Source organism: Monodelphis domestica, chromosome 1 (genome assembly GCF_027887165.1).
Source record: "Monodelphis domestica isolate mMonDom1 chromosome 1, mMonDom1.pri, whole genome shotgun sequence".
In the NCBI taxonomy this organism is placed as follows: domain Eukaryota; kingdom Metazoa; phylum Chordata; class Mammalia; order Didelphimorphia; family Didelphidae; genus Monodelphis; species Monodelphis domestica.
The window spans coordinates 707,435,438-707,454,424 of NC_077227.1; the positions used below are offsets into that span (position 1 = coordinate 707,435,438).

The following is an 18,987-nucleotide window of genomic DNA, read 5'->3' on the forward strand; positions in this document are numbered from 1 at the left end:
CTGTCTTGGACCAGCTGCATCCTCAAAGTAGAGAAAGTGTAATTGGCTTAATTGCAGGAACCATTTCTTTTCTTAGAATCTCACTCTTCCACACGAAATATTTTTGTTGAATAGAATTGTTTTGCAAAGGCCAGAGACTGGGGTTACTTGAAACTAGAACTAAAATATACCAGTATAACTACAAGAAGCAAAAGCCAGCAAGTTGTGATATGGTAAAAAGCAACTCTTAATAAAAGGTTTTGGACTAGGAACATGGGATTAAGTAGTCATCTTGTGTCATATGAAGATGGGATTAACTCTCCCCTTGCCAACTTTTAAATCTAATCACCAGAAGCATCCTACTTAACGCATAAGTAGGGGACATCTGCAACTCACATGCTAAAAGTGGGTGACAACTCAGAAATGACTGACTGCCCAGAGGAAGCCTTGTGGTTATTCACCGCTGGGTTCTCTGGCTGCACCATGCAGCCTCCTCTCGCAATCCATAAACCAGGAAAGGAGTCAGTCTTTTCATTCGTCCATGTGGTAGTGTGAGAGTCTGAAGGGGAAAATCCAAGTAGGGTATATGCTTCTGGTGATTAAAAGTAGGTGAGAGGAGAGCTAATTCCATCTTCATAGTCAATTGACACATTATTAAAGTTATGTTTTCTCCATCCTCAAATTATCATGTAGCTTTGCCTTTTTTTTTCTAAAAAGGGGCCCTTTACTGAATTTTTTAAAATGATAAACTTTTGTAAAACAACAAAAATATAATCCAGTTAAGCAAAATAAATCAGAAAATGTTTACTTTTTTTAAAAAAAGTGGGTGCTGGGACATAAAGAAAGGGAAAAGACAGGCCCTGCTGGCTAGAAGTTCACAGGGCAATGGAGAAAACCTTGCAAATGAGTACATACAGAAAAGTATTTCTGAATAGCCTTCCTGCCACCTGCCATGTTTACCCTTCCTTAAAAAGACTAAAAGGATGTGTGCAATGTTCTGAAAAGCCCATGAACACACTGGTCACCTCTAATCTTCAAAGAGTCATTGTCATGTCCACCAGATACAGTAGGGGATACAAATGAGTCAGCATATCAGTTCTATTATGGAGTGGCATGACATTTTCAATACTGAACATTATTTTTGACTTGTAAACACAAGCTATTATTTAGTGATTTTTCTTTCTGAGTGGTCTCAAGGTACATGCACTGACTTCATTAGGAATTAAGATGCTGGATGTCCAGATGGACCCATTCAGGGCCATTGTGCCAGGTATCGTGAACATGAGACATCTTTTTTTAAACCCATACCTTCCATCTTAGAATCAATACTGTGTTCTGATTCCAGGGCAGAAGAGCTGTAAGGGCTAGGCCATGGGGGTTAAGTGACTTGCCCAGAAATTGTGCCCTAGGAAGTATCTGATGCCAGATTTGAACTGTGGTAGAGACATGAAGAGAAAGAAGTTTTGCAGCACAAGCCAAGATGCAAGAACCAAGGCTGGGGATCTGTCTGTCAATCAAGGAGAAGGTTCCAAACGGAATGTTCCCAGGACCTTCCATCTTTAGACCTGGCTCTCTATCCACTGTGGTACCTAGCTGCCACAGGTGTTATTTATTTTTAAATTTAAGATATCTTGTATTTGGGGGCATCCAAGTGGCTCAGTGGATAGAGAGCCAGGCCTAGAGATGGGAGGTCCCGGGTTCAAATTTAGACGCAGATACTTCCTAGTGCACTATTCTGGGCAAGTCACTTAACCCCAGTGGCTTAGCCCTTGCCCTTCTGTCTTAGAGTTGTTTACTAGGCAGAAAGTAAGAGTTTAAAAACAATTGATACCTCACTTTTTGTTTTAAAGAAGATTGTAAGCATCAGGAAAGGACCAAATATTTCAGTTAGTGTGAACTGGAAAAAGAGGGCCAAGGATTTTTGGCAGGTATTTTTGGAAGTGGTTCCTAAAATTGGAAAAGGAGACCTTGAGGATTATCTGGTGATAATTCACTAAATTATTTGCAGCAAACCTAAGCCCATACCAAAAATGTCCAGTGGGCAGAAACTTTTTTTGGGGTACTATTTCTGTGATTTTATTGGCATAGGGAATGTTTTCTGAGTAAACAGACTCTGTCAGTGCAGAAACACACTGAGAGATTGTGACATGTTCGGGACATACAGCCAATCTGGATCTGAGGTGGGACTTGAATCCAGGTCTCCTGACTTCCATTTGCTATGCCGTAGCTGCCTTTCAAGAGTCAACCTAAAAATACCAAATTTACAAGAAAGCTTAGCACAAAGGTTCATTTTATACTCCCAGCTTCCTGGGTTTTAGGCCTTCAATTGTCAAAGGGCCAAATGCTTAGGGAAGTTCGCACAAGGCAGCGAAGATGCAGGAATGAAATAAAACCATTCTTGGCCTCAGTTCAGAATGATTCAACCTCTTAAACCTTTGCTGTGTGCTGTGTACTACTAGAACAGTAGCTCATCTTTATGGAGGACTTTTAAGGTTGGCAAAGTGTGTTCTGTTCATGTGTTCTGTCACTTGATCTTCTGAGCCTCTTTGTGAGATGTGTCATTTCTCTTTTGCACAGGGGAAAATGGGCTGAGCACTAGGCAGAATGACATTCCCAGGGATTCACAGCTCCTCTGTGTTAGCCAATACTCAGTCCCTGACGCCACCTAGCTGCCTCCCGACTAAACCCGAGCAGCCTGTCTGGTCCTGTGGGAAACACTGAGGGCAGACAGAAAAGGCTGAGGCTTGAGACAGATGAGGTGGGAGAATGTGCCAGATCTGGGGGACGGGCATTGTCTCGGGAGGAACAGCCGGGAGACCTTCACCACTGGATGGCAGAGTATGTGGAGGAGGAGAGCAAGGGGTAAGAAGCCTGGCAAGGAGTGGGTGGGGTGGCAGAGGCAGGTATGAAGGGCTTGAAGAGCCAAACAGGATTTTATGTTTCATCCCAGAGGGAAAGGCCAGCCCTAGAGTTTTTTGAATAGGGTCAGACTCACCATTCCTAAAGGTCAATTTGATAGCTCAGTGGGAGCAAAGATGAAAGTAAACTCAGATACCTAGAAGGTAAAGAGAGGGTAAATGCCTCCCAAATCCCAGTAACAGCAGTAAAGCTAGGATAGGAAGATGTTACAGAGGCACAACTGGCAGTATTTGGCAGCTAATTAAAGAAAGGTGGTGATGGAGAGGGGGAAGAGGCCCAACAGAAGTCTGAGTGACTAGGAGGATTTTATCAGAAATAGAGAAGGGAAAGGCAGGGTTTGAAAAAATGTCAGCCTTTTCAGCTTTGATGAGCATGGGTGTCCCAGAGCACTGGAATATCCAAGTGGAAATATACAGCTTTCAGTCAGAAATAAGGCACTAGAATCCTGGAATAGAAATATAGATAGAGGGGTCATTGAAACCGGGAGAGAATAAATACTCATTGACTAAGAGTGCCAGGTCTGGAGTTAAGACCGGAGTTCAGATATGACTTCTGTATGACCCTGGGCAAGGCACTCCATCCTGTTTGTCTCAGTTTCCTCAGCTGGAAAATGAGCTGAAGAAGGAAATGGCAAACCACTCTGGTCCCCAAAATCCCAAATAGGGTCACGAAAGTCAGACAACTGAACAACCACAAAAGGAGAAAATGACAGACCTTGGTAGCCATGGATATGGGGGTGGGGACTGACAATGAGCCCGGGTGAGCAGAGTACTGGTGCCCTCTGAGGCAGCAGTAGGGAATTGTAAAGAAGGGGGCGTTTGGGGGAAAGAGGACGAGTTCAGTTTTGGAGACGCGGGGTTTAATAAGTCTGTGGAACATTCAGTTGGCGGTTGCAGTCAGCAGAGAGCTCAGCTTTGCGGGAGGTTCATTGAGCCCGAGGGCGCTGGGGAGGTCCTGGCCGAGGCCCCGGGAAGTTCGGGTCTACGCAGGTGACAGGCAGGATTCCAACCCTCGGCCAGAAGTTCTCCCTGTCTACTGTTAACACAGCTGCTTTCCCCCAGAGCTCCTCTTCAAGGGGTTCCCAAGCCAGCTGGGCGTTTTCCCATTGGATACTTAGCTGGCAGCTGGGAAGGGAATGGATGGAAGACTTCCAGAATGCTGAATCACCAGACGGACACAGAAATCGTGTGAATTGCTTAGTATTTAGGGTCAGTGAAGACCGGAAACCAAATTTTTTGCCTTGGCACAGAGTTCTTTCCAGTACTTTGCTATGGGGTTTTTTGGGACAGATTCCGAGTGTAGGAGATTTTGTAATTTTTCGCAACTGCAAGGTACAACCAACAGGAAATGACGCTACTCAACTCACTTTGGTGACTGATTTCAAGTTTCATGGCGGCGGTAGGGGAAGAAAATGGAGTCAGGCATTTTTGTGAAGGGATAAAAAGTGTATCCGGTTGGCTACAGAAGCCCTTTGCCCTCTCTTCGAGTTTCCGCCTTCCTTGGTAGCTCCGATTGGCTGGAAAGCGCCGGGGATTCTGATAGGCTGAAATAATCCCTATCCCAGAGTGCTTCGGGGCACTGCTTTCCTTTCCGCTCGGCTGTGGTGCCCGTGAGGAGGTAAGTGATCTTCGTGGCCGAATCCATCCGTCGCCATCCGTCCCCAGCTTCGGTTATCGGGCCTGCCCCTTGACCTGGCGGACATCGATGAGCCTAGTCCTGGGAGGCGAGACCCTTAGGCAGGGTCGAGAGCCCCGACATGGGTCCCCGCCGGGTGCGCGTCTCCGGGCCTCCCGAGGCCGAGGCCTGGCCTAGCGCGTCTGCGGCCGGCGGGAGCGTGGCTCCTGGTGGGAGACTTAGGCCGCCTCCAGGGAAGGAGCCAGACTGGCAACTGGGTTTCTAGCACGTTACCCCAGGGCGAAGATGGCAAGACGTAGGTCCCGCGTCAGGTGAGCCCGAGGCCGGGCTCGGCCACTTTACCGAGCAGGCCTCAGTTTCTGAGGCTTGGAGGGTGGGACCAAGTTTCGCGGGCCTCTGGGGCCTAGGATAGGAGACTTCGGTTCTCCAGATGCATTCCTTGCGCTGCTGAAGGGAAAGCTTGAGAAGCCCCCAGCTCGGCCCCGCAAGAATGCCCCCTGCGCCCAGGGAGTCCCTGGAGCCCGGGAAGGGGGCATGAAAATCCACGAGCCTCATGGATCAGCCGCTTCTGCCCTCGTGGGGGACTTGCGCTCTGATCTTTGCTTTGTGGCCGCCGGGAAAGGGGCGTCCTAGACCCTGTCACTTTGGCTGGAGAGCTTGCCCATCCGAAGTGGATCGCCATTTTCCCCAGCAGTACTTAGTTCCTGGGGAGGCATGTATGCTTAAGGAATTGATCCAAGACCTTAACCATAAACTTGTATCAGGTAACTGCAACCCACTTTTCCAGCCTTGTTTTGTATTATCCCCACAATTTAGTTGAACAAAAGTTAATTTGTACCTACCTCGTGCTGTGCCCTTTGCCGTTTAGTCCTTTTCCTTCAACTGCTTACATTCTGGGAGGAAACAAAGACCTTAGGATGAGGAGAGTAATTTTGGATAAGGAAGGCCCGCACTTAAAGACATAGCATTTGAACTGTCTTGAAGGGCTAAGGTGAGGTTGGATAATGTTCCAAATATGGGAGCTTTTGGTGCAGAGTGATAGTGCTTGGTGGACGCTGTTGCTAAATGCCAGATTTGTATTTGATTGTGGAAGCAAGCAGTGGGGAGCCATGGAAGGGTGTTTTTTTTTTTTTAAAGATTCTTCTGCCTTAGAATGGGTGCTAACTTTCAAGGCAGAGAGGCAGTAAGGGTTAGGCAATCAACTTGCCATGGGTCACACAGCAAGGAAGTGTCTTGAGGCCACATTTGAACTCAGATCCTCCCATCTGGAGGCTTGAGACACTTTACTGCCCTCATGAAATTATAGAATCCAGGAGTGACAAAGTTAGACGTCTGCTGTGGAAACATTTATTTGTAGTACTTTGGATGGAGGAGAAAGTATTCCCTTCCCAAGATGGAATCCCAAGTTCCTTTTACTGACCAGTGCCACAGTGTGTGTTGTCTCTTTTAGAATGTAAATCCCTGAAGAGCAGGAACTCTCTGCTTTTTTTGAGCATTTATATCCCTAGCCCTTTGTACATTGTAAACACTAGATGATTTTTTATTTTTTACTTATTCTTGTGGTGACTAGGAGATAGAGTACTGAACTTGATATAAGAAAGACAAGAGTTAATCAATTCCTGTCTCAGAATTAGCTCTATATCCCCAGCCTTATCTGTAGTAGGGATAATTGAGGGGGGCAGTAGTAGCACAGTAAGTTGACACATACACCCACTGTGTATCCAGGAACAATGACAGAGTTCCAAGAAATGAGGAAAAGTTTATTTTGTATGGTAGTAAACCACAGCTTGGGAAACTGGGATGAAACAATGCACCACTCAGGTTTTCTTGACACTACTCCTAGTTTCAATTTTCTTTATGCAGATAAATCTCAAATCCTTTCCTGAATTCCCCTCTATCACCAACTACCTGTACACACCCCAGAGGCATCTCAAACATAGATACTAATGTTCTCTTTAAGTCATCTTAGCTTTCCTGTTTCTATGCCAGTTCATCAGTTACACTTGCTTTTGCAGCTTCACATTCCATTCTTGATTCTTCAATCAAGACCTTATACTTCATATCTAGTTGGTTTCAAAGTTGTGATTTCTAAGAGAACATTTTTGCATCTTTTTACTCTACTAATAAGCCACTCTTGTATTTTCCTTACTTTGTAAACATAGAAATGCAATGTAAATATAAACATGTTTTTCATTTCTGCTTAAAGGATAAAATTGTTCCCACCTCCATGAAGCTCCTCTGTATCCCCTCACATTACTTTGTATTCCTTATAGGCACATTTTCCCCCAGTATGAGGTCTTGAGATCAGAGACTATCACTTGGCATCTGACACAGCAATTGTACATAGGAATGTTTTAATAATTTTTAATTAAAAATGCTTAGGAAGCATTTATTGAATTGGTTCTTAAAAAAAAATCCTTACCATCTGTCTTAGAATCAATACTGTGTATTGGTTCCAAGACAGAAAAGTAGTAATAGGGTTTGGTGACTCGGGGTCACACAGCTAGGAAGAAGTATCTGAGGCTAGATCCAGGTTCTCCTGACTCCAGGCCAGGCTCTTAATTCACTGAGCCGCCTTCCTGCCCCCAAATTGATTCTTAAAGTAACTTATAACAACAGATAAATGAATCACTTTGCTGACTAGGCAATATTATGAATATCTTCTTTTTGGTGTTATTCTTTGTCTTCAGGGCTCTAAGCAGCCATGGCGCCCAGCCGAAATGGCATGATTCTGAAGCCCCATTTCCACAAAGACTGGCAAAGGCGAGTTGCCACATGGTTTAACCAGCCAGCCAGGAAGATTAGAAGGTAAGTTATATAAGAGGTTTTCATTGGTTCATTGCTTTTTTTTTTATTTTTCCATTATTTGTTTGTTTATTTTTTTTAGGCAATGGGGGTCAAGTGACTTACCCAGGGTCACACAGCTGGGAAGTGTCTGATGCCAGATTTGAACCTAGGACCTCCTGTCTCTAGGCCTGACTCTCAATCCACTGAGCTACCCAGCTGCCCCCAGTTCATTGCTTTTTTATTTGAAATCGACTTCTAAGTCTTGGTTAACTCATCTGAAATGAGTATTTTGGACCAGATCTTAGCTCTCCAATTCTGGTTTAGAAGGACAGAACTTGGTCATGCAAATGCTCTTTACCCTTGTGGTTGATAAAAGTGGGGTGCATCCCTTTTGGCCTTTTTGTAGTTACATTTAATTCTATAGAATTGGGCTATAGCTTATATTTTGTATGGGATTAATTTAATCTACCACACTGGACCAGAGGTTTGATTTCTTAGAAGAAACCTGATCTCACAGTCAAATGATGACATATTCTCCGGAATCTCTGTACTGCCTCTGATGAAAGTACATTTGAACCCTTTTCCATCTGATGACTGTTGTGATCTTTCTCATTAGGGTATAGTCAGGCTTTTGATAGCACTTTTCCTGGGTACTAGTTCAATAGAAAATATCTAGAGGACAGCATAACTTTATTGTTGTCATAATTTGATCCTCAAGAAAAGATAGGAAAATAACCCTTGAATCTCTCTGAACAGACGAAAGGCTCGTCAAGCAAAAGCCCGAAGAATTGCTCCTCGCCCTGCATCTGGTCCTATCAGACCAATAGTGAGGTGCCCTACCGTCCGATACCACACCAAAGTGCGTGCTGGTAGAGGATTCAGCTTGGAAGAGCTTCGAGTAAGTTAAATAGAAAACTTATATTTAAATTAGACATGATATGGTCCTTGTATCTCCATTGGTCTCAGTCAAATGATGACAAATTCTCCGGAATCTCTGTACTGCCTCTGATGAAAGTACATTTGAACCCTTTTCCATCTGATGACTGTATTCTGGTCTCTTTCTGAGGCTTGCAGAAGTCATAGCATGTGATCAACACTTCACATTTATGTTTCTGGGGTGTAGGTGGCTGGTATCCATAAAAAAGTGGCACGGACTATTGGTATCTCTGTGGACCCTCGTCGCCGAAATAAATCTACAGAATCTCTCCAGGCAAATGTGCAGCGGCTGAAAGAATATCGTTCCAAACTAATCCTCTTCCCGAGGAAACCATCTGCACCTAAGAAGGGAGATAGCTCTGTGAGTATAGGACTCCCTCTTTTAAACAAGGGGATAACTCACCGCATGACACTTAATAGATGGCATGGGGTATATTTGTGGAGCGGGCCATCTTTGGTTTTAATTTTAAGGGGATTGTTAATTTTGCTGTTAGCACCTCCTATATGCTAGGGATACAAGAAAGACAAAAACCAGTCCTTTTTCAATAAGATAGGCAACATGAAAACTGTACAATAAGCGCAGAATAGATTAGGACAATCAGTAGAGGAAAGGCACTGACTGGCAAAAACTTCTTGTAGATGTCTTGAGACCTTTAGGGATGGAAAGGTAGAGAAGTGTGGTGGGGAAGAATTCCAGGCCTGGGAGACAGATAATAGTGGCAGAGGTGGAGGTGTGACAGGCTTTGTTAGGAACAACTGGGGTCCCAGATGCCTAGGTCTTAAAATGACAAATGCATGATGAGGAGGAGCTATATAAGAAGAATGGAACTCGTGTTGGTAGGAGGTGAGGGAACTAAATGGCCATTCTTTGTAAAGTTCACTTTGGTAGCTGGAATGATGAAAGCTTTTTGAGGCTAGGGAGACAACACCAGGAGGCTGTTTTTATTTTTTTGGCATGAGATGAGGGCAAATCAAGGTAGAATTAACAAGTCTTTGCAAGAGATTGGAAATGGAGGGATGAGAGAGTAGGGAGTCAGGATTCAGCCATAGAAATTGGGAGGATGGTTGTGCCTGTCACAGAAATAGGAATTTTAGTCTGAAATTAGATGAACAAAAAAACAGCTCAAGTTCAATTGCTCTACCTTTTTACTGAATACTGATAACAAAGATGAATCTTTTCCTTCAAGAACCATGTTTAGAATAAGGTCACATTAATTTAACACAATTCATCACAGGTCTGAAAAGTTCAGAGCACTCTTAAAAAAAACTCTTAAGGTGTTTGAGGGCACCTGAGCTAATATGGAGCATTTGAATTGAGCATATTCTCTTTCCCTTGCCCTCATGTATTAGGGATAACACTAAGCCACCCACCAAATGAATACTAGTACACTCTAAAGCTGAGAATCCTGTAATATAGTTTGCTTAGTCTTTATCCTTAACCATTGGACATTACTATTTGTGTATCATAAAAGTCCCTTTGACAATGGAAGTGGTGTCATTTTGTCATAGGCATAACACTAAAAATTTATTCTCTTGTTACAGGCTGAAGAACTTAAGTTGGCAACTCAACTTTCAGGACCCGTTATGCCCATCAGAAATGTAAGTGCGCAGGCAGGAACCCACCCATAGCTTACTAAGATTTCTTTTGGGAAGTTAAAGAGGGGAACATTGGGGGCCTGGGTTCCTACTCCTTCTGGGGGTGGAATGGAGTGATTTGGGGCACCTTGCATTGAAGAAAGGTCTTTGGAAGCAGCCTTTGAATGCTTAGAAAGGGGGAAGTTTCTGAATTATTATACTTAAAAACATACAGTTTAATTACTTTCCCCAATTCTGGAGTTGGCCCTACATTATCATCTTGCTGTTCTGATTCAACTTTAATGTAGTGGCTTTGAGGGGGAGGTAGAGCTGGTAAACACAGAAGCTACAATTGTAGGAATTCTTTTGTTAGAATTACTTATACCAGGATGCAGGTGTCTCTACAGAACAAATAGAAAGCTCCTTTTTTTTTTTTGGCCAGCCCCCCAAATAGAAGCATTTTAACCACACTTGACTTTAGTGGCTGTTCTTTTTATACCTTGTAGCTTCCCTCATACATATCTGGATTCTGCTATTATTTTATCAACTTGTTCTTTGTCTCTGGACAAAGGTCAACTATTCTGTTAAAATTGTCAGTAATGATAAAAATTCAAGAATGTCCATGGAGACTTGTTGCTGGAGACAGGCATACTATTGGGCTATGGGGAAGCCTCGATGGAAATGTTTCCTGTGAGCTAAGCAGAGTTCTTTCTGTCCCTCTAGGTCTTTAAGAAAGAGAAAGCTCGTGTCATCACTGAAGATGAGAAGAACTTCAAAGCATTTGCTAGTCTTCGGATGGCCCGAGCCAATGCCCGTCTTTTTGGAATCCGGGCAAAACGAGCCAAAGAGGCTGCAGAGCAGGATGTGGAGAAGAAAAAGTAAAAAACTTAGTAATTTGAATAAAATAATACAAAACATCTGTGTGCCATTGTTTTGGATCACTTATAAAGAGCTGGAGAGGGATTTAAAGTCTGTCTGGGGTGAGGAGTCTAGCTGCTAAAGTCCCAATGCTGGGAGCAAGTTGCTCTCATTGTTCCAGAATTGGCATGATTGTACTCTGGAGGCCATTTGCTCAGTACTGTAGTCCATAAAAAGAATGCAGACAGTCATGGATTTCAGAGAACACCTGGGCCTTGGTTCAACTCTCTTACTATTAACAGTCTTTACAAATTGCCATCAGTTTTCCATTTCCACTGAGGGCCTTAACTGCATATACTCTGCCTTGATGGAGAATGCTGTCCTGAAGATTTTCTTTTCACTATTCAGGGATTGGATAATTTGGTTTTGACCAGAAATTGTTTTCCCTTGTCTTAAAACAGCCAATCATCCCACCTGAAGCTTCTCTAAACCTGTTATCACCTTTATCATAGGATCCTTGGAGCTTTCCTGGCTCCACAATCCTACTACTGTTGCAGGGTTAACAGTCAACTGATTTGGGCAGTATAACCTCAGGTCATTGCTGAGCCTGCTTCCGTTATCCCTGTAAGCAGCAGCTATAAGGCCGGCATTGCACTTAGGTTGCCATTTTGAGTACCAAATCTCTGGGGTTGGTGATCTCCAGTTACTTGTGACAATTTTAGGATTCCCAGCTTTTCTCACATTCTGCCCTAAGGTATTCCTTGCCTCTGGGGGCAGCAAGTTTTTTCCCAAATGTTCTGCAGAACTGGTACTTCAGCTGACTTACTGAACTTTTCATTTTATGTTTGTGCACTTTTGACATCAGCCAATGTTTCTCCAAATCCTCATTGTTTTATCCAACCTGGGCATGTTGGAATTTTTTTAGTCATTCATCAATTGAGAAGCCATTTCAGTTCTTCAAAGTATTAGGATGATTGTAAACTGAACCCTTATTTCTGATTACTTTCCTTGACTACAATCACTAGGGTTTTTTTAACCTTTGTCTTCCATCTTGGGGTGAATTCTGTATTTGGTTCTTGAGGTACAGTGGTAAGGGCTAGGTGATGGAGGTTAAGTGACTTGCCCAGGGTCACACAGCTGGGAAGTGTCTGAGGTCACATTTGAACCTAGGACCTCCCATCTCAATCCACTGAAGGCACCTAGCTGTGATGTAATCACAAGTTGATCTTTGAAAAGGTTGGACCAATTGGGCTCCACTAAACATGCATTAAATCTCCAAAGTCAATTTGATTCTTGCCAATTTGTAGGCTGTGGGTGACCCCTCAGTCTTCGTAAATATTTTGTGTACCCACTGCACGTTCCTAAGTGGTTTTTCACTGCTGCTGTAGCAATACTTGTGAAAGGCCTACAAAATGGCACCGATGGGGGCATTCGTGGAAATAGCAAAGGAATTCCAAGTTGTGTTCACTTCTGCCATGCCCTTCTGGTAGCAGTGATTCCTTTCCAAGTGTGGGTCTCCAATGATGCTCCCGGAGTGTCTGGCCCTGAAGCTCTTGATCGAGGAGAAAAAATGCATCTGGCCACTAGATGGTGCTGGTGTAAGTCCTGAGAAACAGCTTAGTGAAGATTGCAATGGAAATAGTAGTCTCCAGACTCAATAAACATCAAGCCCCTTCTCTGGGCCCAGCCCTGTGCAAAGTGTTTGGGGATATAAACACGGAGATAGTTACTATCCTCAAGGCGTTTAGGGGGGAGATAGATTTCCCCAAAGGGAAAGGACTTCGAGTGGGTGGAGGAGGATAGCTGGTGCTGGAGTTCGACAAAAGTCCACAGGAGTGCAGCTTGGGTGGGAAGTGAGAGGTGGCTAGGGGGCCCTTGGGTGGAGGTGTGGGGTAAGCTGTCCACCCTCCATCCAGAAGGGTCCCGGGGCAGAGTCCATTCATACCATGCTGAGATTCCTGCATCCAAAGGGATACAACAAGGGGAACGTCCCCGAGGTGCGGATGTGTTTCCTGTTATCCCTTTGGTCCCCCATTTTCTCAGTTTAAAATCAGCCCTTCCACCCACCAAGCCTTTTAAAAAACGCCCACCCAGTGTGAGGCTCCAAAGACAACCAACAGGACCCGCTTACTAGGAACTCATGTTTCCACCAGGTCTTCGGGTACAGACTGAAGGCAAGTTCTTGTCCAAAGGGGCTCGGCCTGGAAGGAGCATTTCCGGAGTGTGATGGGCACAACAGCCCCAAAGATGCTAGCCTAGAACGAAAGCCGAGGCTCCCATTTAAGCTTAGTGTTGACAGTTGTACACCAAAGTCAATTTGGCGTTGGTGATTGGACTTCAGCTCAGATCCTGGGCTTCCTGTTGAATATGGAGCTACTCCCTCCCGGAGAAGAGAAGGCGCAGGGCCACGGCATTTGTCATACTTGTAGATGCTGCCGGACATAGTCTCGCCGTTTGGTTTTGCCCAGGTGTTTTTCTCTTATTCAAAGGAACCGCTTAGCCAGTTGAATGCCTGCTTTGTGTCCTGCACTGTGCTAAGTGATGGAGATAAAAAAGAGATAAAAGAGAGGCTCCCTACCCTCAAGGAGGTGTCCTCTAATCCAGCTTGCTGGGCAAGGGAAGGAGGGAAGGATAAGTAAAGATGGACGACTAAGAGATGATAACAAAAACGCTTTTCAGAAAAATCTTTGCAACCTTGAATAAATCACAAGTTGGCAGGCAGGACCTCTCCGTTTCCTCATCTGGAAAAGAGTCCCCTCCCAGCCCTAAATCTCTATGTTTCCTCTGATTGAGGCACAAAAAGAAAAGTTGCTTTTAATCTACAAATGTAGGCTACCAATCAGAAGGTGGGTGGGTAGGACGAAGGAGAGGCATTTCTGTATATAAAGGCAAGTTATTTAAATTATGCCTACAAGGAAAGAATTCTGCAGATGGCAAAGGCAGGCGGTGAAAATTGCTGATATTAAAGGCGAAATTCGCCTCAATATTGAATAGATTGAAACAATATTAAAAATTGTCAGGGAAGATCAATGGCGTCAATGTGCAAATGAACAATGAATGGTCCAGATTTGGCTTTTAAAATCCATATACCAAATGCCACCTGATTACAATATTGTACCAAAGGGTTTGGATCAGAACTGATTTCCCTGACAACAGCAATGGTACTTTGTTGGTCATAATGAACTTTCTACCAGCAGTCCTGTTGGTTAATAGTGGACTGTGAGGGGCAGTTAAGTGGCTCAGTGGAGAGAGCACCTGGCCTGGTGTCAGAAGGACCTGGGTTCAAATTCAATTTAAGAAACTTATAGCTCTGTGACCCTGGGCAAGTCACTTAACTGATTGCCTAGCCCTTGCCCTTCTGTCTTAGAGTTGTTACTAAGACAGAAAGTAAGAGTTTTTTTTTTTTTTAAAACCCTTACCTTCCGTCTTGGAGTCAATACTGTGTATTGGCTCCAAGGCAGAAGAGTGGTAAGGGCTAGGCAATGGGGGTCAAGTGACTTGCCCAGGGTCACACAGCTAGGAAGTGGCTGAGGCCAGATTTGAACCTAGGACTTCCCGTCCCTAGGACTGGCTCTTAATCCACTGAGCTACCCAGCTGCCCCCAGAAAGTAAGAGTTTTAAATCAAAACCCCCCACAAATAATGGGCTATGTTGTATAATGCCCAGATCACCAGTCCTGAAGGCAGGGGACACAAAGAGAGCCCAAAACTATACTAATAAGGAAGCTGCAAATAGGAGACCGGAGGTCAAAGAGAGAGATTCGAGATGGACAGGTAAACCCTGTAGGAGTGTGAAGGACACTCACAAACACTCCAACCCATGACCAAATCCCTAATCTGCCAAATGGCTTCAGAACTGATTTTTGACATCATTTTTCGTAGGTGTTGGAGAAATCAGGAAGCCACTGCAGGATACTCTGTGGGCCATACTTGGAGTGTTTATTGTTCATTGTTCCTGCACTTGAATGGTGATGCTCAAGGGCTGAGTCCTAACTTGGCATTTCTCATTCACAGGGGACGGTCAATTCCACTGACTCAAGTGGAGAAGCCCATAAGGGCCATGCTGATCATTCTGGAGCCATATTTTGTCCAAAATACAAACACTGGTTTGTAGAGGATTTGAGATCTGAATGTCAGGTTGTGGCTAAGAAGAAGGGAAATTCAGAGAAGCTTCATTTCCTGCCCAAGTGGGGTTAATATAGGAAAAAAAGAATAAGAATTTATCAAGTGCCTACTAGGTGCCAGACGCTGTCATAAGGGCTCTCTAGCTGCCTTAGTAGCAACAGGAGGAGTTTTAAATATATATTTGTATAGTTATATATAAAAATATAACTAATGTACAATGCTATATTGTGGCAGCTGGTGGAATGTGGAGAGTCATCTGAGTTCAAATACAACTCCAGACACTGTTGTGTGTCCCAGAGCAAGTCCTCTTTGACCTATTTTACTCATCTGGGGGGGGGGTCCTGGTTCTCATTTCATTGGATAAAGAAGATTTTCAGAGCCAAAATTCCCTCTGGAGAGTTTCCTGAGACACTGAGAGATTAAGTAACTTGCTCAAAGTTGTTCACAGCAACTATGTGTCAGAAGTGGGATTTGAATCCATAGTTTCCCAATTCCAAGGCTGATCTTCTCTCTAATATAATATAACTCTACATCTCTTATATATACACAATTATTTGCTTGTTGTTTTCTCCTTTAGAATTCCCTGCTGGAAGGAATAGCATACCCCCTCTACTATGACAATCATCTCTTATCTCCAACTCACTTCTAACCTGGAATGCATCCCTGGGTTCCTCAGTTATAGAGTTTGTTTCATCTTGCAGGGGCCAGATCTCCACATTACCTCTCTATTTTTAAGGCATTGTTTTGGTTCTTTATTTATTTACCCATTCATATACATTCATTTTTTAAAATCTGAATTCCAGATTTTTTCCCCACTCATCTCTCTCTCACTCATCAAGAAGGCAATCAATTGTACATGTGAAGTTAATGAAAACATATCTCTATATTGGCCATGTTGCATTCAAACAAACAATAAAAAGCAAGAAAATAAAGATGGCAACTAAAAATATACTTCAATCTGCATATAGAGTTCATCAATTCTTTTTGGAAGTGGATAGTATTTTTCATCATGGGTCCTTTGGAATTGTCTTGGATCATTGTATTGATCAGGATAGCTAAGTTTTTCCACAGTTAATCATTGTTATAATAGTGCTGTTATTATGTAAAATGATCTCCTGGTTCTGCTTACTCCACTTTGCATCAGTTCATATTAGTCTTCCTAAATTTTTCTGAAACCATTCTCATCATTTCTCTCTTTAATTCTTTAGTCTTTTGACTTGACTTTATTAATTCTTGCTCTTTTGCAAGATCATTGTCTTCCAGTTGCCTGATTCTGACCTTTAAAGACTGGTTTTCCTTTTCAGTTTGTTCTATCCTGTTTTTTGAGGCTTCGAGCTATTTCTGGATTTGCATATTTTGGTCTCTCAGATTGCTGAGTTCCTTTTGCATTGTTTCCCATTTTTTCTGCTTCCATCTTTTTGATAATTTCCGATTTAAATTCTTCAAGAGTTTGTGGAGAATTTCCATTTCCTTTGGAAGGTTTTGGAGCATTTGTTTGTGTTTCCTCTTCTATCTCCTCTGTATTTTGTATTTTTGCTCCATAAAATGTGTCCAAAGTCACCCCTTTCTTCTTGCTTTTCTTGGTGTTTGGAGGCTTTTGAACTTCTGTACTGTTTGCTATCTCTATGCTTTTTCTTCCCCTTTCCAGTCAGAAATCTGAGTGAGGAGGACTGGCTCTTAGTGTATCTGTTTGATGGTCTGAGGCTTTAGCCCTAGGCAAATTGTCCGTTCTCCGCAGCTTTGCTGTCTTCCCGGGGAAGCCCAGGGTCTGCCCTCCCCTGCCTGCTGGTGTTTCGGGTATTACTGCTCTCAGTTCCCTCCAGTTCCTTCTCTGCTGCCTTACTTCCATGCTCTGAGCCTGGCACAGCACTGTCCACAAGGTACCTCAGTGCCTTTGCTGGCCCTGAGGTTCCTGTCCTTTCAGAGGGCCCTGCACTCTAAGGGGGGAGGGGTCCTGGCCTCCTTGAGCTCTGAGGGCTCCTGATGGGATTAGGTTCAGCTGGGTTGGTCTGGATGTGCCCTGAGGCAAAAACCTCCTGTGAGACTCCAATGGAAGGACCCAGCCAGGGGGCTACAGGTTCCCCCCATCTCTCTCAGGTTGCTTCCCTGCCATCTGTGTTGGATGCCCTGAGACTGGCCCAGGTTGCTTTCAAGGTGCGCCCTTCAGAGCAACACTTTTGCAGGCCCTGAGGTTCCTGTCCTTTCAGAAAGCCCTGCACTCTAAGGGGGTAGGGGTCTTGGCCTCCTTGAGCTCAGGACTCCTAATGGGATTAGGTTCAGCTGGGTTGGTCTGGATGTGCCCTGAGGCAAAAACCTCCTGTGAGACTCCAATGGAAGGACCCAGCCAGGGGGCTACAGGTTCCCCCCATCTCTCTCAGGTTGCTTCCCTGCTGTCTGTGTTGGATACCCCAAGACTGGCCCAGGTTGCTTTCAAGGTGCACCCTTCAGAACAGCCAGCCCTGAGGCCCTTTTGCCGGTCCTGAGGTTCCCGCTGCTGGGTTGGGGGGAGGGGTCCTGGGACCTTCCTTCTGCCTTCCCCTTAGACCTGAGTGATCTAGGATTCTGGCTTTTGGGGGGGCATACCTTTTGATTTGAGACCAGAAGGAGGGTTCTCCGATTCTGTCCTGTTGTTAAGTTTGAATTTCAGTCCCCTAGGAGCATTCAGTTTGTGATCGGTAAGGAAGGGTTTTCAAAGGTCTGAACTTTTGCTGCTTCTAAGCTGCCATCTTGACTGGAAGCCCCCATTTCTTTCTTTAAAAAACCCTTACCCTCTGTCTTAGTATAAATTCTAAGACAGAAGAGTGGCATTGGCTAGGCAAATCAGGGCTAAGTGACTTGCCCAGAGTCACAGAGCTAGGAAGTGTCTGAGGCCAGATTTGAACCCAGGTCCACCCAATTCCAAATCTGGTGCTCTATACACTGTATTACCTAGCTTCCCCTCCCCTCATTATTTCTTATAGCACAATAATATTCCATTGTAATCATATTTTGCCACTTATTCAGTTATTCCCCAATTGATTTTCCCTTCTTTCTGGTTCCTTTTTCTTTGCCAGGTTCCCCATGAGAATGTAAGTTTTTCAAGGATAGGAAGTGTCTTACTTGCTTAACTAGTATTTGTTTATTTTTATATAATTTTCAAATGAAGACCAGGGCCTTTTTCCCTTTTCATCTTCCTACCTGTCCTGTTAAAAAAGCAAGAAAAATAAAATCCTTGTTACAAAGGGTTGTATAGTTAAGTAGAACAAATTCTCACGTTGGCCTTGCCCCCAAATTATATCTTGATATGCTCTCTGAGCCCATCACCTTTCTAGTAGGAGAGGGTAACTCATTTCATCGTGACTCTTTAGGCATTGCGTGTGGCCATTGTGATGATCAGAGTTCTTAAATCTCTGAAATTGACTGTCTTGTCATATAAATTGTTCTCCTGACTGCTCCCTTCCTTCCTCATTGGCTTATACGAGTCTTTGTAGGTTTCTCTGAAGCCATTCCCTTCATGGGTTCTTTACAACAGGACAATATTTCATCACGTTTGTAAAACAACTTATTCAACCATTCTCTAATTGATGGGCATCCTTTCAATCCAATTCTTTGACACCACAAAAAGAACTTGTGGAAATGTTCTTGTATATACAGATCCTCCTCCTCTTAGGGGATAGGCCATAATAAGCAGGCAATAAATATTTTATCTCTTTCTATCTTTGAATTTCCATTGGTTAGCACAATACCTGGCACACATAAAGATTTAGTAAATATTTGCTGACTGTCTGCCTGCCTGCCTGCTGGGGAGTGCAGAGAAGGAAGTAATGTGAGAATGGTTGTTGCATCTTATCTCATCCTTGGCTGGATAGTAGTGGCTAATTGTGCCTAATATTAGTGTCGAGTTAACAGATCATCAAAGGTATATTTTTGGCACCAGACAGCCTGTTTTGGTAAATGACATTTTTCTCATTTTAATCATCTGGAAATGAATTCGGTTCAGAGAAGAGTGAATCACTTGTTCGGGAGAGGTTTGGCACAGGCAGGAGCCGTGGAAAGTGGATGAGGAAAAGTACAAAGAAAATAGGAAAAACAAGGGGAGAAGGAGTGGAGAGGGAGGAAAGTGACAGCCTTGCAAGCCCAAATCCATTAACCCAGGAAATTCATACAATCCCTTGAGCTGCATAAATGCTGAAAA

At 43.9% G+C, this 18,987-nt stretch overlaps 1 protein-coding gene and 2 non-coding genes across 3 annotated transcripts; all 3 read left to right on the forward strand.

Annotated features, from left to right (window-relative positions):
- The first annotated feature begins 3,668 nt into the window (after positions 1-3,668).
- On the forward strand, positions 3,669-10,748 carry RPL13 (ribosomal protein L13). Its single transcript, XM_001366547.4, has 6 exons — positions 3,669-4,515; positions 7,224-7,341; positions 8,077-8,218; positions 8,444-8,617; positions 9,799-9,855; positions 10,555-10,748. Exons 2-6 carry the CDS (start codon positions 7,238-7,240, stop codon positions 10,711-10,713), a joined length of 636 nt encoding a protein of 211 aa, XP_001366584.1. The 5' UTR covers positions 3,669-4,515; positions 7,224-7,237; the 3' UTR covers positions 10,714-10,748.
- Positions 7,843-7,934, forward strand: LOC130456727 (small nucleolar RNA MBII-202). The gene has a single exon (XR_008915772.1). It is a non-coding gene; the product is annotated as a small nucleolar RNA MBII-202 (small nucleolar RNA).
- Positions 8,292-8,381, forward strand: LOC130456728 (small nucleolar RNA MBII-202). Its single transcript, XR_008915773.1, has one exon. It is a non-coding gene; the product is annotated as a small nucleolar RNA MBII-202 (small nucleolar RNA).
- Positions 10,749-18,987: the final 8,239 nt, after the last annotated feature.